A 27,164-nucleotide genomic window follows, 5' to 3' on the forward strand; every position below is an offset into this window, starting at 1 on the left:
GCATGTTTTAAGTGAATAGAGAAAGAAAAAGGAAAAAGATTTCTAACTCTACCTTTGAATTTACTTTGTTTCCAAAAGGTGTTCTCGGGGCATGTTTGTTTCTATTCTCATCATCTTCTTCACTCAAAATAGAAGGAAAAGGCAAAAAGAAAAGCTAATAAGAAATTTTTTAACTAGTTAGCCTTGTATATTATAGTTATATATCTAGGATTGCCACGTAGGTTAGAAGCAAACTGATAATAAAAAAGAAAAAAGAGATATAGTTGAGCGGAACTATAAAACAAAAGGAACAATAAAAAGGATTCCCAGCTAACTAGGTGTCGCCATGTGCCAAAACCGTTGACTTTCGATTTTCTCTAGAGTTGACTATTCAATCCCACTAAATTAAAGGATCAATTACGCAAAGCATCCATTTAATATGTCAATTGTTTATACATTTTCTATATTATGTAATCTTACACAAATATGTAATGTTATCCCAATTTTAAAAAAAAATATTTAAATCCCTACACAAAGTACGTTTCATCTCTTGAAATAATACGCTTCCTAACTCTATTTTATACAGCATTATGTTATATATGTAGAAAGCCAATATTTTTTAGTTGACAACTTTGTATTTTTCAAACTTTTGTTAGATACTTAGATACTAAACGATTAGATAAGATATGGCTTTTTATATAACTCTTAAATATACAAATTTTATTGATTTTTTTAAAAAAAAGTTAAAAGAATTTATAATTTATAATTAAAATGAAGTGATCTCTCGTATTCGGGTCCTAGGATCCAAGATAAGATGCGTCCGGGTTTGAGTCTGGTTCGTTCGCATGCACAGCGTAAAGTAAAGAATACACACATCTATCTGCCCATGACCCCACCCAGACGCCTTCAACTCGAACTCTGCTTTTTTCCCTTGGCAGTTGGCACGCTTCATTTCTTTTATACGTTTCTGCTGTTTACATATGATGTATTATGTAACTACTAGTTTGGTGTAACAGAGTCTTCTGTCAATTTACACATCCCCTTAAACTGCTTATATCTCAATTCTGAGACAAAAGTGTACGATTAGATTGTTATTTCGCAATTTCAAATTGATCTTGATCTGAATCCAATTGTTGTTGTTCGCGAAGAGCTAGGTTTTTGAATTATTTTTTCTTCTCATAATTGAATTCATTGAACGAAGACAATGCAGCAGGATTCTGCGTCCGAACAGGAACCGGACGATTCTGAATCTGAACCGGAGTTTGTCGAGCTCGATCCTTCTGCTCGTTACGGCCGGGTCAGTTTCTCATTTTTACATTAATTTATTAACTCTTGGCTTCATTGTACATTATGCTGTGTTTGGAGTACATTTTTCAAACTGCTCAGTGACCATATTCTGCTCATCTTATATGATTTGACTGAAATAATATACGAGTGATAGTGTGAAAAATATAACATAATGATCGAAAAGTTAGTTTGGTAAGGAAATAGTTGAGCTAGTGACAAGCTGGTCCAGATACAACCGTTATAAAAAAAAATGTTTGTTTGATAAGGAAAGAATTTATCATATTATAGATAAAATTTAATAAATTAGAAAGCTTGAAGTTAGTTAAAATTGTACATAAATAGAATAGCGTGGAACTTTTCTTTTAACGTCCCAAATGGAAAGAGAATCAAATAAATTGGGACGGGGAGTATTTCTTTTTGTATTTCCCGCTGTTCTATTCTTTGTTACTGCTTTGCTATTGCTGTTGACAAGAGTGGGTTGCTCTAGTGGTGAACACCCTCCACTTCCAATCAAGAGTTTGTGAGTTCAAGTCACCCCAAGAGCAAGGTGGGGAGTTCTTGGAGGGAGGGAGCCGAGGGTCTATCGGAAACAGCCTCTCTACCACAGGGTAGGGGGTAAGGTCTGCATACAAACCACCCTCCCCAGATCCCACTAGTGGAATTATACTGAGTTGTTATTGTTGCTTTGCTATTACTGTTGCCACATTGTGACTTTGAAGTTGATTGTCTTGTTATTTGCAGTACAAAGAGGTTTTGGGAAAAGGAGCTTTCAAGAAAGTGTATCCTTTATAACGTCTTTACGTGTGTGATGCTCTGCAGCTGTTTCATTTTGATTGATGGTGTTTGGCAGGATAAGGAATATAAGATGTTAATTTGACTAGTACTCCCTCCGTTTCAATTTATGTGGTAGCGTTTGATTGAGCATGGAGTTTAAGAAGAAAAAAAAAGACTTTTGGAACTTGTGGTCTTAAACATGCCATGGAGTTTTGTGGCCATAAAAGCATGTCATTAAGGGTGAAATAAGAAGGTTAAAGTTAAATTGTTTCGAAAATATAGGAAGATGTTATTCTTTTTGGAACAAACTAATAAGGAAATAGTGCCACATAAAATGAAACAGAGGGAGTATATTATACTAGTAATAACGGAAGAAAAATAAAGTAATAGTTTAAAAGTTAGATTGATAGAGAAAACATTACATAAAGGTATTGACTTTGAATAGTTAAATGACTTTGAATTCTTAATATTTGTGAAAATTGTATAATAATATTGTTACAGATATTCTGGAAATTTTGTCATATAAATTGAGATGAAGGGAGTATTGTTTTACTGCTTTTTTCCCCATTAATGAATTTTGTCAAGTGCGATTTTTTGTCCATTCTTGACTTACTATTGGAAATCTAGTTATCGAGCATTTGATGAATTAGAGGGGATTGAAGTTGCTTGGAATCAAGTTAAAGTGGCTGATCTCTTGAGGAATTCTGTGGACTTGGAGCGTCTATATTCTGAAGTTCATTTGCTTAAAACCCTCAAGCACAAGAATATCATCAAATTCTATAACTCGTGGGTTGACTCAAAAAATGAGAATATCAATATCATTACTGAAATTTTCACTTCCGGGACTTTAAGACAGTATGGCTATGTGGTTTTTCTTCCTTTTCTCAACCCAATACCCATATTTTTTGAAACATTGAATTGTGGACTGGTCTTTTTGTATGCTCGTGTAGGTACCGTAAGAAACATAAGAAGGTTGATGTTAGAGCACTCAAGAATTGGTCTAGGCAGATATTGGAGGGTCTCTCATATCTACATGGTCATGACCCTCCAATTATTCATCGTGACCTTAAGTGTGATAACATTTTTATCAATGGTAACCAAGGGGAGGTTAAGATTGGTGACTTGGGACTTGCTGCAATTCTTTGTAAGGCTCGCGCTGCTCATAGTGTCATTGGTGAGGTCCTCAGTTTTTCTAATTTTGCAACTGTCCTCTAGGTTTCAATTGGCTGTTCATTGGTGGTTTAGATGGTTGCTGAAAAATGCAATTCTATATTTGATCTCAGGTACACCAGAATTCATGGCACCAGAACTTTATGAGGAGGAATACAATGAGCTAGTAGATATCTATGCCTTTGGTATGTGCCTGCTGGAGCTCGTGACTTTTGAGTATCCTTATGTTGAGTGTTCCAATGCTGCTCAAATATATAAGAAAGTGACAGCAGTAAGAATTTGCATCGTTCTTCCCATGCTCTCTTTCTATCTTTCTTTCTTGTTCATCAAGCTTCGTACATGTTATTTTGTGTTTGTGAGAAGGCACGGAAGAAAATATATTATTGATATTGGATGATAAATACAATACAAGAGGTCCCTATTTATAGCTATACACTACAAGGAAATATTACTCCTCTTTTAATGTGGGACAAGACTACACTATACATATCTATAAACTAACACTCCCCCTCAAGCCGGTGCATACACATCATATGTACCGAGCTTGTTACACATGTAACTAATACGAGAACCAGTAAGAGACTTAGTGAAAATATCTTGGTTATCACACACTAGTTCCATCTTGCTGATTTCTCCGAACTTTAACTCCTTGAGCAACTGCTTGACCCAAACTAACTCACACGTCGCCATAGCCATGGCCCGATATTCGGCTTCGGTGCTAGATCGAGCAACTACATTCTGTTTCTTGCTCTTCCACGAGACCAAATTACCTCCTGCTAGAACGCAATATCCAGACGTAGAACGTCTATCAAAAGGTGATCCTGCCCAATCAGCATCTGTGTACCCAACAATCTGCTCGTGGCCTCGATCCTCGAATAGTAATCCTTTGCCTGGAGCTGACTTTATATACCGAAGAATGCGAACAACTGCATCCCAGTGACTATCACAGGAAGAATCCATAAACTGACTTACAACACTCACCGGAAAAGAAATGTCAGGTCTAGTCACTGTGAGTAATTCAATTTGCCAACCAACCTCCTATATCTCGTAGGGTCTCTAAGAGGCTCCCCTGTCCAGGCAGAAGCTTAGCATTCGGATCCATAGGAGAGTCAATAGGTCTGCAACCCATCATTCCAGTCTCCTCAAGAATGTCTAAGGCATACTTCCGCTGTGAAATAACAATACCTGAGCTAGACTGAGCGACCTCAATACCTAGAAAATACTTCAATCTGCCCAGATCCTTAGTCTGGAAGTGCTGAAAGAGATGTTCCTTCAGATTAGTAATACCATCCTGATCATTACCAGTAATAACAATATCATCAACATAAACCACTAGATAAATACACAGATTAGGAGCAGAATGCCGATAAAACACAGAGTGATTAGCCTCACTACGAGTCATGCCGAACTCCTAAATAATTGTGCTGAACTTACCAAACCAAGCTCGAGGGGACTGTTTCAAACCATATAATGACTTGCGCAATCTGCACACAACCATTAAACTCCCCCTGAGCAACAAAACCAGGTGGTTGCTCCATATAAACTTCTTCCTCAAGATCACCGTGGAGAAAAGCATTCTTAATGTCTAACTGATAAAGAGGCCAATGACGTACAACAGCCATGGACAAAAAGAGACGAACAGATGCTACTTTAGCCACGGGAGAGAAAGTATCACTATAATCAAGCCCAAAAATCTGAGTATATCCTTTTGCAACAAGACGAGCCTTAAGCCGATCAACCTGGCCATCCGGGCCGACTTTGACTGCATAAACCCAACGACAACCAACAGTAGACTTACCTGCAGGAAGAGGAACAAGCTCCCAAGTGTCACTCGCATGTAAAGCAGACATCTCGTCAATCATAGCATGTCGCCAACCTGGATGAGATAGTGCCTCACCTGTAGACTTAGGGATAGAAACAGTGGACAAAGAAGATATAAAAGCATAATGTGGTGACGACAGATGATGATAACTTAAACCGACATAGTGGGGATTAGGATTAAGTGTGGATCGTACACCTTTGCAGAGTGCAATTGGTTGACTAAGAGGAGACAAGTCCGCAGTAGGTGCAGAATCTGATGCGGGGCGTGAATCACCTGGGCTTGATGCTGGATGTGGACGACGATGATAAGTCAAGAGTAGTGGAGCTGCAAAAGGTTGAACTGGATTATGTGGAGGAACTGGAGCTATAGGTGGTGGAGCTACAACCGGAGCTGTAGGTGGTGGAACTGGAGCTATAGGTGGTAGAGCTACAACTGGAGCTATAGGTGGTGGAGCTACAACTGGAGCTGTAGGTGGTGGAGCTGGAGTGACTGAATCTCCAAAAGATGAAACTGGTAGTACCTCAGAAATATCTAAGTGATGACCTGAACCTGTGAAGTATGATTGGGTTTCAAAGAAGGTAACATCAGCAGACATAAGGTACCGCTGAAGGTCAGGAGAGTAGTATCGATACCCCTTTTGTGTTCTCGAGAAACCCAGAAATACGCACTTAATAGCACGAGGAGCTAACTTATCTGTTCCTGGAGTAAGGTTATGGACAAAATAAGTGCTTCCAAAGATACGGGGTAGAAGAGAGAACAAAGGTAAGTGGGGAAACATGACAGAGAATGGAACTTAGTTGTGGATAGCTGAAGATGGCATACGATTAATAAGATAGCAAGATGTAAGAATGGCATCCCCCAAAAACGCAACAGAGCATGAGATTGTATGAGTAGGGTACGAGCAGTTTCAATAAGATGTCTATTCTTTCTTTCAGCTACCCCATTTTGTTGAGATGTATACGGACAAGATGTTTGATGAATTGAGATTTCATAAACTGTTGAAATGGGGAAGACAAATACTCTCGGGCATTATCACTACGAAATGTGCGAATAGAAACCCCAAATTGATTTTGAATTTCAGCGTGGAAGGTTTGGAAAATAGAAAACAGCTCAGATCGATTTTTTATCAAAAATATCCAAGTGCACCTAGAATAATCATCAATGAAACTGACAAAGTAGCGGAATCCTAAGGTGGAACTGACCCGACTAGGACCCCAAACATCTGAATGGACTAAAGTAAAAGGTGACTTTGCTCGATTATCAAGACGCCGAGGGAAATGGGAGCGGGTATGCTTACCGAGCTGACATGACTCACACTCTAGAGCTGACAAGTGAGATAAACCAGATACCATTTTCTGAAGTTTTGACAAACTGGATGTCCCAACCGTTTATGTAATAAATCTGGTGAATCAGTAACAGAACAAGTTGTAGAAGGAAGACAAGATGTAAGTCCATGTGATTTAGCAAGGATAAGGTAATAAAGTCCGTTTGATTCACGTCCGGTACCAATGATCCGCCCCGTACTGCGTTCCTGTATAAAAACATGGTCATTAAGAAATAAAACAGCGCATTTAAGTGATTTGGCTAAGCGACTAACAGCTATGAGATTAAAAGGACTATTGGGAACATAAAGGACTGAATCTAAAGGTAAGGAAGGAAGTGGGCTTGCTTGACCTATTGCAGTTGCCATGGTTTGAGACCCATTGGCCATTGTGACTTTTGGAAGAGATTGAGAATACGAAATAGTAGTGAAAAGAGATTTGTTACCAGAAATATGATCTGATGCACCTGAATCAATGACCCAAGACTCAGAGGATGAAGATTGGGAGAAACAAGTCACGCTATTACCTGTTTGAACAACAGAAGCTATCTTAGAAGATGTTTGCTTACATGCTTTATACTGAAGGAACTCAATATACTCTGCTAAAGAAACCATCCGACTATTCAAAGCATCGGTTCCCATGTCGTTACAATTTGTAGTAGTAGGGTTAACTTGAAATAGTGAAAATAAGTAACTCCTCTGAGAAAACTGAAGAAATAGCTTGAAAAACACTGTTTACAGTAGGAAAACAGAACACTGTTCTGTGCCAGAAACACTGTAGCTCGCCGGAAAATTCCAAAGTTGTCGGAATTTGTTGTAACCAGGATGGATAAACTCGGAATTCCTTTGCGAGCAAGCTGTCCTGAAGAAATATTTTCAAAAAATGGCCAGAAAGGTCACTGTTCACTCCGGAAAAATATAAAAGTGGCCGCAATTTGATTTGAATTAGATGGGTAGGCTCGGAATTTTGAGGAGAGCACACTGTCCTGAAGAAGCTTCGCGAAAAAATGGCCGGAACCCTCGCCGGAAAAGTTGTTGCCGGCGCGTGGAGGAGCGTAGCGGCTTTACTGCCGGATAAAATTTCAGGGGTAGGTAGTCGGAGGGTGATCTACCTCGTGGTGGTGTTGGTTTTAGCACAACACTGACAGAAAGTGACTTTCACTTAGACAAGCCTTAGGTCACCGGAAAAATTACACGATGACTAAGTTCTTTCTTCCCGGTTAACGCTGGAATGACGCACAACGATCTAATGCTCTGATACCATGTGAGAAGGCACGGGAGAAAATATGTTATTGATATTGGATGATAAATACAATACAAGAGGTCCCTATTTATAGCTATACACTACAAGGAGATATTATTCCTCTTCCAATGTGGGACAAGACTACACTATACATATCTATACACTAACAGGGTTCATGATTGTTGATAGAGATATCATTTTCTTGGGAACAAGGTTGTAAGCAGCAAAAGTAATGGAAACTTTTCTAATTGAGAGTTATAATTAGTGCCCCCCTTAAGGAACTATGACATTTATAGTTTTACATGATTGTTCGTTTACTAAGCTCTAGGTAATTATCTGTTGGTAGTCACACAATTGCTTCGAAGTATGTTCTTTTCTGGGCCCCAGGGCTTAGTTTAAGTGGTAAAGGTTGAGGGACTTGTGACTAAGGTCACGGGTTCGAGCCCTGCGCCATGCGAACTAAGCATGGTATTCAAGTGAGCAGGATAGAGGGCGGGCCCAGAATCCTTGAGTTTCGATGCAGACCGATTTCTCGGTCATCAAAGAAAAAAAAGTTGTTCATTCCTGGGGGTTGATGACCTTTGTCTCTTTCTCCTTTTCCCTTTGGGTGGGGAGGATGGAAACTCCGGCTTAAGTCTGTGTCTTTAGAGGCGCATTATTATAATAGCAAATTAGTAAAATAAACACTTATGCTGCGTTTACATTTAGACATTTTAATACACTAACCCGGTTATCAGAACAAATACAAAGAAGTCAGGTTTCTGTGCGTTGTCGTGGACTCGTGGTTTTATGGCAGTATCAAGTTCATCGACCTGATGATAGTGGCACTACTCCAAGGTCGAGCGAAACAAAGTGGAGCGAGGGAAAGGGAGGATCTACTTGGAATTGGCTTCCTTGGAAGATCTCCAAAGGATGCTTATAGCTTTAAACGAAGAGGGCAAATCCGCAAGTTGTGCAAAAAGACTCAGATATAATATTACCCATTGGAATTGGAAAGAATGAGAATTCATTACTATTTTCTGCATATTGACAGGCATTTCTTAGGGACCAATTATGCTGCAATTGGAAGCTGTTTCTCGGAAGAAAACTGCATGAAGCATTTTTTCCTCTTTATTTCACCAACCTAAGAATCTACTGTTCGCAAAAGAAAAAGGAATACTCCATTTGTACCATAATGATTCCGCTTGTTTCTATTTTAGTTTGTCAAAGATAAACATTTTTGTGCTTGGAGTTCTTAGTATTCATTTTTCTTGAGTCTTTGAATACAATAAGAATTGATAGGGTATACCCCGTACCAGAGTTCTTAAAACTAAATTCTCTCTCTCTCTCTCTCCTTGAATGTAAAAGTAAGTTTAGTCCGATACCTTTTCTTTTGTTAAAAAGGGTGTTCGATCTCACTTCAATAACCATTCTTTGTAAAGCAGGATGTTCAATTTGCAAAGGTAGTGAACAAACATGATCTTTTTAGGAAAGATAGTAGCCCTCTGTCGAATGAATGTCCTTGACTTGGTGGGCTCAGTAGCTAATGGTGGTTTTACCATAGGAATGATATTTTGTTGACCACTTAAAAGCAGTTTGGCTATGCATAATCAGAATCAGCTGCTGATTGAAGGAACTTCAGGTTTTAATTTCTTAGTCTTGTATCCACATTAGTTCAACTCCTACCTGCTTTTGATGATGAAAAATATTCTTTTGGTCTTAAATTTTCTTATTCAAATGAGCCTACTGAAAATGTTGGATTGGCAGTTCATTTTAGATAATTTCATTAAGCTCTATCTCAAAAGGGCTCCTGTGCACTTATTCGTTCCTTGAATAACTACCTGTGTTATTAATAGCTAATATCTTGAAGCTATGGGGCCTATTGGATGCCCAATTGCCTACATTTGTTTGTTTTTTGATATTCGTTTGATCTAGCAAACTACCTAAACAACATTGTCATGACCTGCTTGCATAAGTGGACGATTCTATCCTAGATGGAATACATTCCATTTCAGCAATATAAATTCAGAAGATTACATAAATGCCAATCCCCAACTTGGTTTATATGTCAATAGTGTTTTGTCAACATTGAATAAGAAGCACTGCCCCCTCCTTTTCAACTGGGACAACAACAACAACTCCAAACCCAGTATAATCCCACAAGTGGGTTCTGGGGAGGGTAGTGCACGCAGATCTTACTACCTTGAAGGTAGAGAGGTTGTTTCCGATAGACCCCCGGCTCAAGTAAAGATCCTTTTCACAGGGGACAATTTTCAAAAGGACTTTCAGTACTTCCTGGTTATCAGTTTACCTCCAAATACCACCCTCACCTTGGGAATTTCTATCTGGATGTCAATTTTATTCTTTAGCATTGCTCCAGCTAGCAATATCAACCACTTCATTTAGACCTTACTCCAACTGAAATCATTGTCATACTCTCTCTTTCTCTCTCCATGTTTAATAAGTGAGTTATCTTTTTCTCCTATGAGTGCTAACTCAACAGTATCTATTAGCTAATCCGGTCTTCTGTTCTGAATAATGTGGTATGTATCTTGATGTATCACATAAATCATTGTATTGTTAGGTTATTTTAGTGAAGATGAATAAGATTATTGAGTTCAATTAATACTGTGTACTAGTGTAAAAATCCATTGTTAGTTATTAAGTACGTGGTGCCTATTGTTTGTTTCATTTATCGGAATTATGTGTCATTGACAAGGAATAGATATGAATGACTCATAGTTAAAGAAATGGGGGCTTAATTGCTTGACTTGCACTTAACTTAAATATGCTCATGATGTGGTCAAGCGAACCTCTATGAAGCAGCCTAGCATCACTTTAGGTTGAAGCAGAACAGACAACTTAAACTGAAAGATAATTTTCTGGATTAAATTTTTCTGGATCAATTTCTCCAACAATATAATGGAGATCTTGATCTGGATCCAGCAACTGACATGGTGTTGAAGGTGTTAAAATGAGTTGCAATAATACACAGTATGTTAAGTGGTAATGAGAGTAGTGGTTTGGCTGAACGAATAGCAACATAGATGCTCAAGTAAGATTATGAGGGAGTAGTAAGGATTTTACTGTGACAGGGAAAGGAGCTCTTTAGTGTTGAAGGTGTTAAAATAACTTCCAACATCTGTGCTCGGATTTAAAGGATACTAGTGATGGAGAATAATTTACAAGAAAAGAAAAGAAGCATATCAAATGGCTAGGTTTTTGTAACGTACAGTTGTCTTCTCCTCCGGGCAAACATGGGGTCCTCAAAAGTGCTTAGCACTTAGCACACTAGTTACCTCCATCCCAAAAGGATTGTGTTCTTTTTGCATTATGACTAAATGTTGTCACTTGCTTTAATAAAGGGAAATGGCTTTCCTTCTGAGTACCTATTGCATATTGAGGACTATACTATATCAAAGTAATATGAGATCCACTTTGATCCTTGTCAAATCTCAAGCTTATCACTATCAAACCTATATCTCTAATTCTGGGGCGTAGTATTATTTGAAGTACTGTTTAATTTAAACTCCTGTTTTAACTTTGTGCCAGGGCAAGATGAAACTGTTTAGACTGGATCTAGGGAGCACCTTATTTTACTATATTAGATCATTACTCAACAAATCCATGAGTTTATATGATCAATTTTCAGTGTTTGATTGCTAGAAATTACAAAACAGGCGTGAACTTTTTATTTGGGTTTTGGTGGGGGGGGGGGGGTTTTCTTTTGAGCGCAAAGAGGGAAGTGGGAGCTTGTTAATTTGGTTGGTAATTTTAATTTTTCTGCAACTCTATTTTTATTTTAGCAGATCATTATAATGAGATAGGTGACTCTGCATTTCTTGGTATTTTTAATTTCATCTTACAATACTACATCACTAAGATTCTGATTTTACCAATTGCATCTATGAAGGGAATTAAGCCTGCCTCATTGGCAAAAGTGAAGGATCCAGGAGTTAAAGCCTTTATAGATAAATGTATCGCGAAAGCTTCTGATCGGTTGCCTGCTAAAGAACTATTGATGGACCCCTTTCTCCTTTCAGATGAGGATTCTGGAAACGTAGGTCGATCTTTGAGCTCCAATTCCAGACATGCAGGTAATTATCGGATCGCACACTTCCTGAAATGTCCGCTAATATTATTGACTTCTGTGAGATTTTTACAGAAATGAGGGATGATCAGTCTGATAATGGAAAAAGTACTAAGGACCCATTACCTGAGGGAGGTAGAGATTTCACGGTGCAGGGCCAAAGGAAGGACCTAAATACAATATTTCTTAAACTGCGAATAACTGATTCAACAGGTTACCATTTGCTCATGCTCATTGTTTCTTTATCAAGCTTAAGATGCTTCCCTTAATTAGGTTGTATAACAGTTGAACTGTGGTATCAGGTCATATTAGGAACATTCACTTCCCCTTTGATATTCAAGTTGATACGGCAAATGCCGTTGCTAGTGAAATGGTCGAAGAGCTGGACCTGACAGATCAGGATGTTTCAGCAATAGCAGCAATGATTGATTCTGAAATTCGGTCATATATCCCAGATTGGGCACCGAGAGAATGCTCTAACAATGACATAACTGATGAAGTTGCTCCCGATAGCTGTACTTCTGGAGCCCGAGATGATGTTCCCCCCTTAACTATTGATTCTGCTCATTCGGGCAGTCTTGTGTTGGAAAGACTTCCTTCAGGTCGGAAGTACTGGTCTGATTCACCGAAAACAGCCAGTAGTGCAAGCTCTCCGCTCAGACAGGGGCCTTCAAACATGTCACAGACCGATTCACCAATTCGTGAAGGTAGCTGGACCGAAGAAAATGAACAATCACCTGTTGTCCTGAGAGACGGAGGTAGTTCACATTTTGCTGCTGCCTTACTCGAAGATTATGAAACGGAGACTTACATGGATGATGAGGCCGGTGTTCTACATGATTCTTACCTTGATGATAATGATCATTCTGCGGATTTTAGTTATGCAAGCGGGCCTAATTCATCCGAGGAAAGAAATAACATGATCAGCAACAACTACCCAGCTGATGTCAGACAAATTGTCAAGAAACTCGAGGAGCTGCTAGGTCAGCAGCAAAAGGAGCTAAATGATCTCAGGAAGAAACATGACTCGGCTATATCAGATATTCTAAGCAAGCTTCCTCCTGAGATCCGTGGCATTTATGGTTGCAAAATATCTTCCCATAATTTGTAGTGCGGATGAGGCTGCTATTCTATGGATCCTGAAGACTGAAGTTTCTCTGTGAAGATGTTACTGTGCGGCCTTTTGCCACTCAACTGCAGATAGTTCTTGGATTGCACCAATTATGCGACTACCCTGTTTCAAGATATTCCAGAATGCTGAAAGATTAATGTTGCTGACATTGGTCACATGCAGATCAAAAGCTAGAGGGAAAAGCATGGACCTATCGTTAGATACAGATTCACTTCTGTCAAAGTTACCATCATTTCAGGGCCAGGAATTACAGTACTACAGGTTTCTCATTACACGCATATTGTGCGTTCATGTTGCTGCTAAAAATGAGTCAATGGCATGTATACTTGTACATATTTACATGAGTATTTAACTATTGGAAATGTTAATTGGTTGAAATAATGCCAGTTAATATATAACTTCTGTAAACAAGTAAGTAATATTATGTGAATGATTCTACTGTTTGCTGTTTTCTTTAATTTTATCTTGGTGTTCACTAGAAAAAAGTAAGTAATATTATCTGAATGATTCTACTGTTGTCCGATTTTTCTTCACAAAGTATATTTTTTCATGTGCTTATAAATGCCCCCTCAGCACCCCCGCTACTTTTAAAACACTACTTTTACCTATCCTAAAGCTCTTTATAACCTCGATACAGATCATTGGTGTAAACTCACGGTTTAAACTTTTGTATATACCCTATTGTTCTCGCACTTTTAGTCAATCCTTCGTACTTAAGTATTACATACTAGTATTTGATATGGAACTTTTTTCTAAAGCACACGTTACCAGATTTTTCTTGGCACTCTATTGTATACATCCCACTCCCTGTTAATTTCTACCAATCTTTATAGCAAATATATAGCCATTGTTGTAGATTTGGCATGTACAATCATTAAATTAAACACTACCGAAAGCTGAAAGGGAGAAAAAGAAGGCTTTGGAACATACAGATTCCGATTTTTTTTTTTATGTGAAGTTAAAAGAAGAAGGCAGGGTAAAAAATTTAGACCATTTTCTTACGTGTCACATTTTGGGAACAGAATTCACAGAAATCCCATACCCCCTAATCCCCACAGTTGCAAGTTGAGAAGTAAGTGATTGGATAAAACCCCACATATATGAGAGGCCCTCTTTATTCCTACCAAGGATAAATAACATCATTATCCTTCTCCTTTCCTCTCCTCTTCTTCCTTTTTTCAACCACAATTCTCTTTCGACCCTCTTCTCCAAAACTTCAATCCCATTTTCAGGCAAAAAGCTGCCATGGCTTCAATTTCAGCAGCTTCTGCAACAGCTACAGCTTCTACAAAGCTTGCTTACCCTTTTTCCCCTTCTTTCTCAAGCAGTAGCAGCAACACTGCTGCTGTATTCCCTTCAAATTCCTCAAAGCTTGTCCTTTCCTCTTCTTTTACACCCACCCCTTCAACCCTTTTCCTCCACTCACCAACAACTACTCCTTCCACCACCCACCCCCGTCGGTTCACTGTCCGCGCTGCACGTGGCAAATTCGAGCGTAAAAAACCCCACGTCAACATTGGTACAATTGGCCACGTTGACCATGGAAAGACCACACTCACAGCTGCTTTGACCATGGCGCTTGCCTCTATGGGCAACTCCGCCCCCAAGAAATATGACGAAATTGATGCTGCCCCTGAAGAAAGGGCGCGTGGTATTACTATCAACACTGCCACGGTGGAGTATGAAACGGAAAACAGACATTATGCCCACGTGGACTGCCCGGGGCATGCTGATTATGTCAAGAACATGATTACTGGTGCTGCCCAAATGGATGGGGCAATTCTTGTTGTGTCAGGTGCTGATGGCCCAATGCCACAGACTAAAGAGCATATTTTGTTAGCTAAGCAAGTGGGTGTCCCTAACATGGTTGTTTTCTTGAACAAACAAGACCAAGTTGATGATGAGGAGTTACTTGAGCTTGTTGAGTTGGAGGTAAGAGAATTATTGTCAAGTTATGAGTTCCCTGGTGATGAAATTCCTATTATTTCTGGTTCTGCACTTTTAGCTTTAGAGGCTTTGATGGCTAATCCTAGTATTAAAAGGGGTGAAAATCAATGGGTTGATAAGATTTATCAATTGATGGATAATGTTGATGAATATATCCCTATCCCACAAAGACAAACTGAATTGCCTTTCTTGATGGCTATTGAGGATGTTTTCTCGATCACCGGTAGAGGTACTGTGGCGACGGGGAGAGTAGAGAGAGGGACTGTTAAGGTTGGGGAAATTGTTGATATAGTTGGATTGAAGGATACTAGGAATACTACAGTGACAGGGGTTGAGATGTTTCAGAAGATTTTGGATGAAGCAATGGCAGGAGATAATGTGGGGTTGTTGTTGAGAGGTATTCAGAAGATTGATATTCAGAGAGGGATGGTGTTGGCGAAACCCGGAACGATTACTCCGCACACAAAGTTTGAAGCTTTGGTGTATGTGTTGAAGAAGGAAGAGGGGGGCAGGCATTCCCCGTTTTTCGCGGGTTATAGGCCTCAGTTTTACATGAGGACAACTGATGTGACTGGAAAGGTTACCGCGATTATGAGTGACAAAGGAGAGGAATCTAAGATGGTCATGCCTGGCGATCGTGTAAACATGGTGGTTGAGCTTATTATGCCTGTTGCCTGTGAGCAAGGGATGCGGTTTGCTATCAGGGAAGGAGGAAAGACTGTTGGAGCTGGTGTTATTCAGAAAATCTTAGAATGATGAACTTGCAGCTGAGCTTCTCTTTTCACATGATCGGCACTTTCCATTGAAGTTACTTAATCCATTGTCATATATGCAACTTCTTGGTTACTTTTATTATGTCTTAGAATCTTACTTTAGTAGAAGTATCCTGTTTTAAACACCAAATTCTACTGAACTTTTGGGATTTTTCCTCAGTCTCCTCTTTCACTTTTCCTTTGCTTGAAAGGAATGAGAACATTTGATTTCATGCACTTTATTTAATTTAGAACAAATGTTCAACTCTGTTTGAAACTTTAAGTGCAGATTTGCTAATTTGAGATTCACTGCTTCGGCTTTTTGTTTCAGCAAAATGATGCTGATAGAAAAGCACAAAAGAATAAATAATTTTTTTGTAAACTATGGATAATAATTTGTCAGCTGGCGAATGACTGAATTTCTGTATGTCTATGTAACTAAAAACTATGGTACTCGAAACAGATATGTATTTATCTGCACTGCTTAAAATTGTTGTTCTGTATTGCTTGGTTTACAATATTTGAGCAGAACATTCAGAGTTGGTTCATCTTGGATTGGAGGACTCACTGACCTTGAATACAGAAGCAGTGAATAATATGTGGTACGTGATGTTGACATGATGAGAAATGTTGGTCTTCATTGACTAACGCGAACATCTTAGATACATTACGATTGTCACATACACTTTGCTTTTGTATCTTCAGAATGAAAAGGTCCATTTTCTCATCTTTCGAGTTTGTTCCTCTTATCATGCATTACTGATGCACTCTTTGAATCCAGTGGTTTATTTCTTCTTAGGTGAGTGGCATATTTAGCCAACTGGTCAATTCTGACTTTTATGGTTAAGAAGCATGTGTTCCAGAGCTAACATTGTTTAGAATGTGTTTGATCTTTCTGGATTTGATACTCTGGTATGACCTTTCTTCCCAATTGTTGGTACTTGGTTTTATCCTCCAATGTGGTTTTAATTGCTTGTATCTTCACATGAAAAATGAAAAGAAGTTACTATTTTGACAAGTACAAGTCATGTGCAATCAGTTCGCTTTACACTGAATACTTTATAATCCCCTTGTGTTGATTCAAGCAAAGGATAAATGCATTGCTACCAGTGATAGAGCAAGTTTACTTAAAAAAGCTGATGCTAGCAAGTGTCGTTAAATCTGCTTTTACTATCCTAGACAAGGAGCCTTCTGAAAAAGGTGATTTCTTTTCAGCTGTCCAACTCTTGGTGAACAGAGTTACCCGATTCATGTGCTGGTGGAAGATAGCAAGTACCCCGTAGAATTAGTCGAGGTCCGCAAAAGCTGGTCTAGACTCTGCATCGGTTAAATTTACCTTTTTCACGTGGCGTGCTAGGAAAATTCCACGTGGCAAGTAAGAATCAGAAATGCAGATATACGATGGGATCTGCTACCGGGCTCAGCGATTGGAAGCTATGGTTATCGAAGGGTCGAGTATCTGAAAAGAGCAGACTCAGTCAACCGCACCCTGAGATCTTGGCCATCGGATGTTATGCTAAGGCTGTTCCAATTATCGAGAATCTCGCTCTCCACTACCCAACTCCCTGACGTCCTGGCTTGAAGCTCGGAACGACAGTGTCTCATATAAATACCACCTCTGCATTTCGAGAGAGGGGCATCGTAAAAAAAAAAGAAAAAAAGAAAAAAAAAGCATACTATAATCATTTTTCAGTGATCTTGTTTACTTTATTTCGCTGTCAAACTTTGTTCAACTATCTTGAAGATTGTTAATGATATTGCCTATTCAACCCGACGAGGCTCTCATCTGATAAGATTTTCATTATTCCTGCTTTTATTTATTTTATTCATTAGTTACTATCATTGATTTCCTTGTTTCAAGTTTGGATGGAAACGATTGGTAGATGCCTTAAAATATATAAAATCCGATTTTGGGTCAAACAGTTATCAACAAAAGGAAAAGGCGCAGCAAGTCTAACGGCCTTTCTTTTCACTAGTAAGTTGTGCTTTCTTTCAAGCGTATATCTGTCTATTCATTGTAGCTGGCTGGGTGAAATGGGATCCCTACTGATTCATTGATACTAATGAATGTGATTAGAAATTCTTTAGAATGTGCTTTAACGAGTATCTATATCTATATTATATTAAGAGTAGGAACACTTTAACTGAAAAGTTAAATTATATAATTGCCTTTCTAATTAATTTAAATATTCTACTTATAAAAATATTAAATAAAAATACTAAATTTATTTGAAGAGGTGTAACTTTTCATAGTAGTATCAGTTATTAATGTGTCAAAGGAGGGAAGACACGATTGTTTAACTTATATTTTTTCCTGTATGTGACAAAAATTATATAGTGGCAAACTCTTTCCATGTGGGTTATATTTCTGTCAAAAGGTGTGTTAATTGGTGACTGTTGCCTTTGTGGATCTTCTTCTCATACAAAGGAGTCTACATAACGCGTTTAGAAGATAAAAATTCATTGATAAGGCAGATGGAAAATCGTCTAAAGAGTTGACCGCATGCAAAAGGAAAAAAAACGAAAGGCAACAATCTTTGACAATATGCAAATCTCTTGGGTGAGACTCGATAAAAAAAATAGGTTCTGTTTTCTTAACTTTACTTTATTATTTACTTATAAGTTTCTACCTTTTGTGGATTTTGTGAAATTTATGTTTTGCAAATATTAGGATAAATGACATACTTATAATGATGATCTTGAAATGTATGCTAAATTTACATTTTTGATATATTTATAATTGTTATTTCGTTGCCAAATAGTATTTAGATGGCAAAAATATATATGTTGCATACTTGCATGCATAAAATCATGTGAAGTTCATTTTTAAATTGTGGGATGAAATATCTAATCACAAAGAACATTAACCCTTAACCAATATCTAAATATAACGATTGTTTACTATCATGATCTCAAGTTGGTGCAAAATAGTGTTTATTCTCAAAGTGATGTTGCAGTATAAATTTGTAGTACAACTATCCCATTATTGTCTCTAAATTGAAACTATGATCAATAAAAGAATTGGAAATATGAATGTTATAATATTCTTGAGAGGGGAATTTTATGATTTCCTTATTGCAATAAGTAGAATACAAAATAAATTCAAGTTCTTGTGAAAGAATGAAAATATGATACTAGAATCTTTTGTGGTCGTAAAACATTCTAAGATAACCAAAGAAGTAAAATTGAACTATATGTTATAATGTATAAAATATTTAATGTTAACGTTCAATGTTAAATTGATGGAATCTTCATTCCATTGTTCTCCATTATTCTTTCGTTCCGAAAGAATAGAATACGCCAATTGTTTTCTCTTCATACAAATTTCTCAATCTCATTTATAACCATTCCAAATACTAAATCTTACTCCAATAAATTTATGGCAGACAAACAAATTGAAATGAAGATATCCAACATGACTTGTTCGATAAAATCATTAATTCACCCTATAATGTTCATTGCTGGGAATGAGAGATGTGTGCTTGTTTGTTAAATTAAATTTGATGAAACTTTATATATATTTACAGTATCAGAAATATATCTGATGGAAGTGAATGGAAAGGAAGTGAAAATTGTGCTACTTATTCTTATTTTGGCGCAGTTGAAAAATTTCTTGTCATCTAAGCATGCATGTATTCACTTTCAATGTTACAACTGAACCATCCCTTAAATTTTTCTATTGTATGATTTAAGGGATGTTTTAAATATCCTAATAAATGGAGGAGGGTTTCTTTAAAGTGCTAATAATTTCAGTTTTTTTCTAGGCAAATTAAAATTTAAATGCAAAAATGAATACGATAAAGAAAGTTTCATTCAAATGAGATTCCTTTGATGCAAAATTTCAGAATATCACTTTGTTCCTAGGTGTATTAGTTTTAAAATGTTGTTACACAGAAGATATATTATCTCTTATGAAACTAGATCATTTAAAGAATTACAGTTTTAAAACTTGATACCGTTCCTATCCAAACGCTAATGAAGAAAAAGTGATCCTTCTCAATATTTTATTTTGTTCTGAGATGTTTGGCATTATTGTTTTACAAAAACTTAGCTCTTTTAGTTAATATCCTTGCATATGGGACGGTTTTACTTGGTAATAGGCATACTATTTGGCTTAAGTTAATCATTTGTTTGCAAAATTTTTTGTTTGTTTGATTGAAACAAACTCTCAAAGTTTTGTATTTGTTCGGCACCTACTTTCATTTGAAAATTATTATTCTTTCACTATAAATTTTATATTGCATCCAATGTAAATTTGTATTCTATACTCTTTTTTCTCCTAATATCTTACTTGGATTACTCGGTCACACAATTGATAATACTTCAATTTTTAATTAATTAAAATATTTTAATGTACTAACTAAAAAAAATAGTTACTATCAGCACAAGATGTTAAATTATCTTAATTTGTTGTATATCTCAAACAAGAATGTTGATCACGGTAGAACGTACAAAACCTATCTTTTATATATATATATATATATATATATATATATATATATATATATATATATATATATATATATATATATTAAACTTTTTTTTGCTTTCTCTACCTAACCATATTATGTTCAGTCAAAATGGCAAGCAAAGTAAAATTAGTAAAATATTTTGTCCCTGTCAACAAGCTACGTACAAAACATATCCAATTAACTTCTTTTAATAATTATGTGAAAAAGTGAAAGAACTTATATGGACCAAATAAGAGCTAATATATTAATAATGGTTGATTAAATCGTGTTAACCCCAACAGTACTTCAGTGCACATAGAAGTTGAAATAACTTTTACTAATAACACCATTGCAAAGGAATCAGCCAATAACATTGCCACCCAAAAGTATTTCAAATGATTTTGTATCCTTGGAACACGTGGAAAATATCTAGCGGTGACACTATCTTTGACAATTATTTATACGAACTTATGATTTATTTTTGTACATAATTAATTAATACTTATCACTAATGTTTTAATCTCATACTTTTTAGATGTAATTTGCATGTCAGTAGCAAGAAAATCACTTATGGGAGATGGATAGACTTGGAGAAGAGAGTACGAATATAAAGTAAATTAAAATTACACATGTGAAAAATATTGTTTGATGATGTATTATATAAAATTATCATTTAGTTGAGATGTTTCATTAGATTCAGGGGCGTATACACCTTGTCTTATGCGGTGTCATGGGACATCGCTTCGCTGGATTTTTTTACTAATTATGTATAAGAAAAATAAAAATATTAGGGATAAATATAGAAAATGACACCGCTTACAACTACAATAAGTTATTTATTTATTCATTTCTTCAAATTGTGACACCACTTATGAAAAATATTACGTACGCCACTGATTAGATTGTACCTCATAAAATCAAAATAAGTAAATATATCATATGTATCAAATTAAATTTTGATTGTTCGTCTTTGTAAGCTCAAATGATATCCAATCATCTTTACAATGATAAGAAATTCACCATACGACAATCTACACTGATTTTTTCATAGAAATTTGTCCATTTTTCTTTTATGCTTAATTATTTACTCAAATGATAATTTAATAATATTTATAGTATTTTACAAAATTATACTACATAACTTGACGTGCCGAGAAATTAGTACTTATAAAATCATGAGAAACTAGAGTTGCATAAGCCTCCATTTGCCAAGGACCCCTGTTGTTGTTTATGCTTGGTACTCTTGTCCGATTGGAACTTGCTCTCGGTGTTGCTGCATCACTTAGAGTTGCATAAGATTGTTGGCCTTTCATGCTCTTCACATTTGACCCATGTTTTCCTTTTTCTCAAATAATATTAGGAAAAGTAATATATGAAATATATTATAGTTATGCTACATAGTTCAAATAATAAAAATATTCATATAAAGTCCTAAATATTAGGACTATTTATGTAATTTAAATAAGGAAAGATCTAATAAGTAAAATTTTAGTTATTTTTAACTTTATTTTTAAAGGGTAAAGAAGGCGAACGACATTTTCACTAAGGATTTTCGTGCTTTTAATATAACTAGTATCGATGAACGTGTGTTGCATGTTAATAATGGCACGTGATAATTAAAATATTTATTTATTTGAAGGAACAATAATGTAACGATCAGACCGGTCGTTTTAAGCTCTAGCGCGTCGATCAGCGGTTTGAGGCCTTGAGTAGCTTCACTTCAAGTACTATAACTTGTACGTATGGTCGGAATCGAATTTCGGAAAGTTCGGGGTTGATTTGGGAAAGAAACTTCAAAATTCGGAAGCTTTAGATTGGAAGGATTGACTAAGGTTTGACTTTTGAGTAAACGACCTCGGAATCGGGATTTGAAGGTTTTAATAGGTTCGTATGATGATTTCGGACTTGGGTGTATGTTCGGGTTGAGTATCGGGTTGTCCGGAAGCATTTCGGCGCTTATTGTAGAAAGTTGGCATTTTGAAAGTTTAAGAATTTTTTATGTTTGGTTTGAAGTGTACTTTGAAGTTATCGATACCCGTTTGGGATTTCGAGCCTTGGAATAGGTTTGTATCGTGATTTGTGACTTGTACGCAAAATTTGGCGTCATTCCGGGATGTTTAAGTATAATTCGGACGTGTTCAGCGAAGTTTGAATGGTTGAAAGTTTAAAGAAAGGTTTCGATCGTCGATTCGTAGTTTTGATGTTGTTTGGCATGATTTGAGGCTTCGACTAAGTTTATATCGTATTTTGGGATGTGTTGGTATATTTGGTTAAGACCCGAGTGGCTCGAGCGAGTTTCGGACGCGGTTCAGATCGATTTGAGCCTTGTTGATGTTGCTGGGAATTTCTGTTGCTGGAGCGATCGCTTCTGCGGAAGTTTGGTCGCAGAAGCGACCTCGAAGAAGCGAGATGAAGCTCGTAGAAGCGACTTGGGCAGCCTGGGCGTGTGGTCGTAGAAGCGGAGACGAGCTATGCATCTGCGTGTGCGCAGAAGCGAGGCCACCGCTGCAGGTGCGGGCAAATGCACAGATTCGCGAGGCAGTGTCGCACCTGCGATTGCGCAGGAGCGGAAGAATTTTTGCAGGTGCAATGGGCTACTGGCAGTGGACTTCCGCAGGAGTGAGATTTTTCTCGCAGAAGAAAGCTCGCAGACGCACAAATGCATCCGCAGGTGCAAAAGTTGTTGGGCAGTGGGGTGTTTTTAATCCGATACTTAGCCCATTTCTCTCACATTTTTATTTGGTTGGGCGATTTTTGGAGCTCTCGGGAGGAAGATTTTCATCATTTATGTCAAGGTAAGTAATTCCCGCATATTGTGAGTTAAATACATGGTTTATATATAGATTTAAATATGAAAATTAGTAGAAATTTAGGATTTTGGTAGAAAACCTAGAATTTGGTATTTGTAGATTTTGACCACGAAATTGGACGTAGAATTTGGACTAAATCATATATTTGAGTTTGTAATGTTATGGGTAAAGTTTATCTTCGAAAAATTTTGGAATCCGGGCACGTGGGCCCGAGGGTTGACTTTATTGACTTTTCGAGCGGAGTTGGGAATTTTTATAAATTGTAAGCATTGGAGTATATTTTCATTGATTTGCATGTTGTTTGACTAGTTTCGGGACGTTTGGCTTTGAGTTGAGGTGTTAGAGAGGCGTTGGAGCCGGTTATGGAACTTCGGAGCGAGGTAGCCTCCTTTCTAACCTTGTGAGGAGGAAACTACCCCCATAGGTGATGTAATTATTATGTGCTACTAGTTGTGGATACTACGTACGCACGAGGTGACGAGAGTCCGTACGTAGCTAAAGCATATTTATGTCTGGGTAGACTTAGGACTTTAACATGTAATATTTGAATTATTTGAACTCCATTTGCTAGCTTAAATAATTAAATTTATAATGAAAATTGATTTAGAGTTACATGTATATATATATATATATATATATATATATATATATATATATATATATATATATATATATATATATATATATATATATATATATATATTAGGCCGAGCCTTATGTCACGACCCGGAATTCACTAGCCGTGATGGAACCTAATCCAACCCGCTTGGTAAGCCAATTAACGATTTTCTATTTTCAATTAATTTAATAACACAATTTAACAAATGAGTTATCTAAGTCTTATACATCCCCAAGGACTGGTAGTACAAATCATGAGCTTCTAAGAATAGAATTTACAAGCTGATATGAAGTAAATACATCTTCTGTTTGAAAAGTACATAAAAAGAGTTTTTATAAATCTAGGGCTACCATGAACAAGAGGCAGCTACAACAGGAATGCAGGTACATCTTCAATCCCGGCAACCATAGAACACAGCAACAACAACAACTAATATCTGCACGCAATGTGCAGAAGTGTAGTATCAGTGCAACCGACCCCATGTACTGAGTAAGTATCTTTTCTAACCTCGTCGAAGTAGTCACAAGGCTTTGGTTAAAAGATGTTCATTGATAAAACATGTAATGTAACTAACAATAAAACTATACTACAGTACAATAGAGTAGAGCACACGAAACGATTATACAAACGAAGAGGGTAGGTGCGAACGCGAAGAGGAAATATTCCACCCTCCAAAATAACACTACGCGAACGCGAGTGCAAGGATGCGAACGCGATGAAGGAAAGCCAGATGACAGATTCAGCAGTTCAAAATAGGAGAAAAATGTCCCATAGCCCACCCGGAACACACCCGAGACCCCCGGGACCCCGTCCAAACATACCAACAAGTCCCATAACATAATACAGACCTATTCGAGGCCTCAAAACACATAAAACAACATCTAAACGATGAATCACACCTCAATTCGAATTCAATGAACTTGAAACTTCAAAATTCCACAACCGACGCCGAAACCTATCAAATCACGTCCGATTGACCTCAAATTTTGCACACAAGTCACATTTGACATTACGGACCTGATCCAACTTCCGAAATCGGATTCTGACCCCGATAGCAAAAAGTTCACTTTCGGTTAAACTTCTCAAAAACCATCAAATTTCTAACTTTTGCCAAACGACTCCAAAATGACCTACGGACCTCCAAATCCATTTTCGGACACGCTCCCAATACCAGAATCACCATACGGAGCTATTCTCAGACTCGGAATCCCAAACGGACATCGATAACATTGAAATGCACTTCAGCCCAAATATGATAAATTTCTTCCAAAATGCTAACTTCCACAATTGGCGCCAAAATGCTCTCGGGTTATCCAAAACCCAATCCGAACATACGTCCAAGTCCAAAATCATCATACGAACCTGCTGGAACCTTCAAATCCTGATTCCGAGATCGTTTACCCAAAAATCCAAGCTTAGTCAATTCTTCCAACTTAGAGTTTGAATCTTGAAATTCATCCTTCCAAATCGATTCCGGATAACTTGAAAACCAACACCGACGATTTACGCAAGTCATAAAACATCATGCGGAGATGCTCGAGCTCTCAAAACTCTGAGCAAAGTATAGATTATCAAAATGACCTGTCGGGTCGTTACATCCTCCACCACTTAAACATACGGTCGTCCTCGAATGTGCCAGGAGTCATTCTAAAGCTATCAAATCATGGTATAATCTTACTATGCATAAACCCAGGGGTGATCCCGCATCACCTTGCCCCATATAAACCTGCCAACACAACCTAACTAGAGATCCTTACTTCAACCTTGGTCCTTAAACCTTTGAACCCAATTTCTAACACCCCGAATTCATTATAAGCCCCAAATCTCACATCTACACACAGTATAAGCATGAACAAGCTGTATTAGGCCATAACCATAAACCCCAGGATGAAATCGCATGATGCGCCCATCACTCGGACAATCACAATAGGAACTGTTGGCCACCATTACTGCCTGAAAACAAATCCAGTGTCGGTAGCAAACCTCATATCGATTAGAGCCTCGTTTAAAACCTTCATACCCCGCCAATGATGAAAGAAACACACATAACCTCTTAACCACTCATCTGATCAATAATCCAAGAAACTCACTAGTCCGACCAGGGCCATTTTGCCCGAATCCTCACCAAAGCATAATATTATTCTTCCAAACCTTCCTCATCCTATTACAATAGTGCCATTCTCAAGTCTAGAAACCTCATCCCAGCCATTACAAGCAGCCCCACCGACTAGTATCAATAGTAATCATATGGAACCCCATATAACACGGTCCCGAACACCAACGAGTAATAATTCAGACATGACAGATAACCGTAGGAGAGCTAAATAAAAAGACTACTAAACAAGTTAAGTAGGCAGGGAAATTTTAGCATTTTACTATGAACTATTTTCAACAAGGTGAAAGCAAAACTACACGAGGTAAACATCAGGAGTTATATTTCATCACAGTACCGTTGCGGCGTGCAACCCGATCCCATCATATCAATCCACATAAGGTACCCCTCGAGCCAGAACGCTCGGCTCACTGATCATATGTGCGTCAATATCAAGCACCATAGTGTGCACAGAAATACAACCGTGGGAAAATTATCAAGAACAAACAATACTGAGAAGGATAAGCACAACTATGGTGCAATAAGAAAATCAACATCGCGAAGGCCATCTCGCCCATAGTACCATGAAGCCTAAACTGAATTACAATATACGTGCGAAGGACAATATAACCCCCACAATCCGTCATAGTCTAAGAGGAAAACATATAACATAAACCAAGGCGCGAATAACATTCATTTCGCCCGATGATATACACGTGGCAACAACTACGCATGAGCAAGCAAATCCGATCCTATACTGAATATTCATCCTTATTGGGCCTACTAATGAGCCCCCAAATTAACTCCGGTCATCCCTGAACGGACGATTAGCCCTCCAAAAGTCCACAGCGACATAACCGTAACACACACCATCATCTGGCTGGTTTTGGCCATATCTCACAGTCCACAACCACGAAACAATCTGTTTCTGAGAACTCCAATCTTCAAATCTATGGAACACAAGAATCACCCTACCTGATCCCAACTCCACCGCCCAAATGTCTAACACATCTCTCGTATACAATCATCCCATGAGAAATACTTCTGAAATTCTTCCGTGTCATATAACAAAATCTTAATCTCACCAGCAGACTAACCAGGAGAGCATCGCAATATAAATGATGCATTCGTAAGTCAAAACACAATGCGCCTTCTAAAATGCACACCATTCTCATGCAATACCAAGTAGTAATAACATCCATTTAGACGTCCGAAACTGTCCATGCTGTCTAAGAATTCATGACTTTCCCTTCAAAATGGAACCGTGACCTTGCACATTCAAAACTCAATCCCGTTCAGTCAGAAGCATTCTATTTGATCTCATCTAGGAGGAAATGCCAATACGCAACATGTTTCCTCACACCAATAGGAAGTATTCACCCCAAACCGTGATAGAAATCATCGAGAACCCCTGGAAATCCATTGGCACATACCCAAGCTATCAGAACCGAATCCCTCTAACTTAACCAAGCCACGCAGTTGCCCAAAACCCATGAGCATTGCCACGAAACACCTGTGGAAACCCACCACATCATAAGTACCTAAGGAACCGATCTTATCATTACCGTGTTGATCCAATTTACTATCAAACCGCCACTTTCCTCTAAGTTCCTTCTAGATTAACCTCAAGTTGATACCCCTCCTTGTGAGAACACCATGATTCTTACCCCAAAGCTCGCCATAAGAGGTTCTAGCA

The 27,164-nt window shown here is 37.7% G+C and overlaps 2 protein-coding genes and 1 pseudogene across 2 annotated transcripts; 2 read left to right on the forward strand and 1 right to left on the reverse strand.

Moving 5' to 3' along the window:
- The first annotated feature begins 1,011 nt into the window (after nucleotides 1–1,011).
- On the forward strand, nucleotides 1,012–13,255 carry LOC104089698 (probable serine/threonine-protein kinase WNK3). Its single transcript, XM_070177468.1, has 8 exons — nucleotides 1,012–1,276; nucleotides 2,008–2,045; nucleotides 2,668–2,895; nucleotides 2,991–3,214; nucleotides 3,324–3,481; nucleotides 11,489–11,672; nucleotides 11,741–11,878; nucleotides 11,968–13,255. The coding sequence occupies exons 1-8, from the start codon at nucleotides 1,184–1,186 to the stop codon at nucleotides 12,774–12,776; spliced, it is 1,872 nt and encodes a 623-aa protein (XP_070033569.1). The 5' UTR covers nucleotides 1,012–1,183; the 3' UTR covers nucleotides 12,777–13,255.
- Nucleotides 3,639–4,714, reverse strand: LOC138893452 (uncharacterized mitochondrial protein AtMg00810-like; annotated as a pseudogene).
- Nucleotides 13,256–13,918: 663 nt separating the features above from the next.
- LOC104096785 (elongation factor TuB, chloroplastic) lies at nucleotides 13,919–15,773 on the forward strand. The gene has a single exon (XM_009603202.4). It carries the CDS (start codon nucleotides 14,043–14,045, stop codon nucleotides 15,498–15,500), a length of 1,458 nt encoding a protein of 485 aa, XP_009601497.1. The 5' UTR covers nucleotides 13,919–14,042; the 3' UTR covers nucleotides 15,501–15,773.
- Nucleotides 15,774–27,164: the final 11,391 nt, after the last annotated feature.

Source organism: Nicotiana tomentosiformis, chromosome 6 (assembly GCF_000390325.3).
Source record: "Nicotiana tomentosiformis chromosome 6, ASM39032v3, whole genome shotgun sequence".
In the NCBI taxonomy this organism is placed as follows: domain Eukaryota; kingdom Viridiplantae; phylum Streptophyta; class Magnoliopsida; order Solanales; family Solanaceae; genus Nicotiana; species Nicotiana tomentosiformis.

What these genes read in the sequence shown, in the direction of transcription:
- LOC104089698 (XM_070177468.1), top strand. Translation starts at nt 1,184, where the DNA reads ATGCAGCAGGATTCTGCGTCCGAACAGGAACCGGACGATTCTGAATCT. An exon ending in CTCCAATTCCAGACATGCAG is followed by an intron (nt 11,673 to 11,740) that starts GTAATTATCGGA and finishes AGATTTTTACAG; the next exon opens with AAATGAGGGATGATCAGTCT. An exon ending in GCGAATAACTGATTCAACAG is followed by an intron (nt 11,879 to 11,967) that starts GTTACCATTTGC and finishes CTGTGGTATCAG; the next exon opens with GTCATATTAGGAACATTCAC.
- LOC104096785 (XM_009603202.4), top strand. Translation starts at nt 14,043, where the DNA reads ATGGCTTCAATTTCAGCAGCTTCTGCAACAGCTACAGCTTCTACAAAG.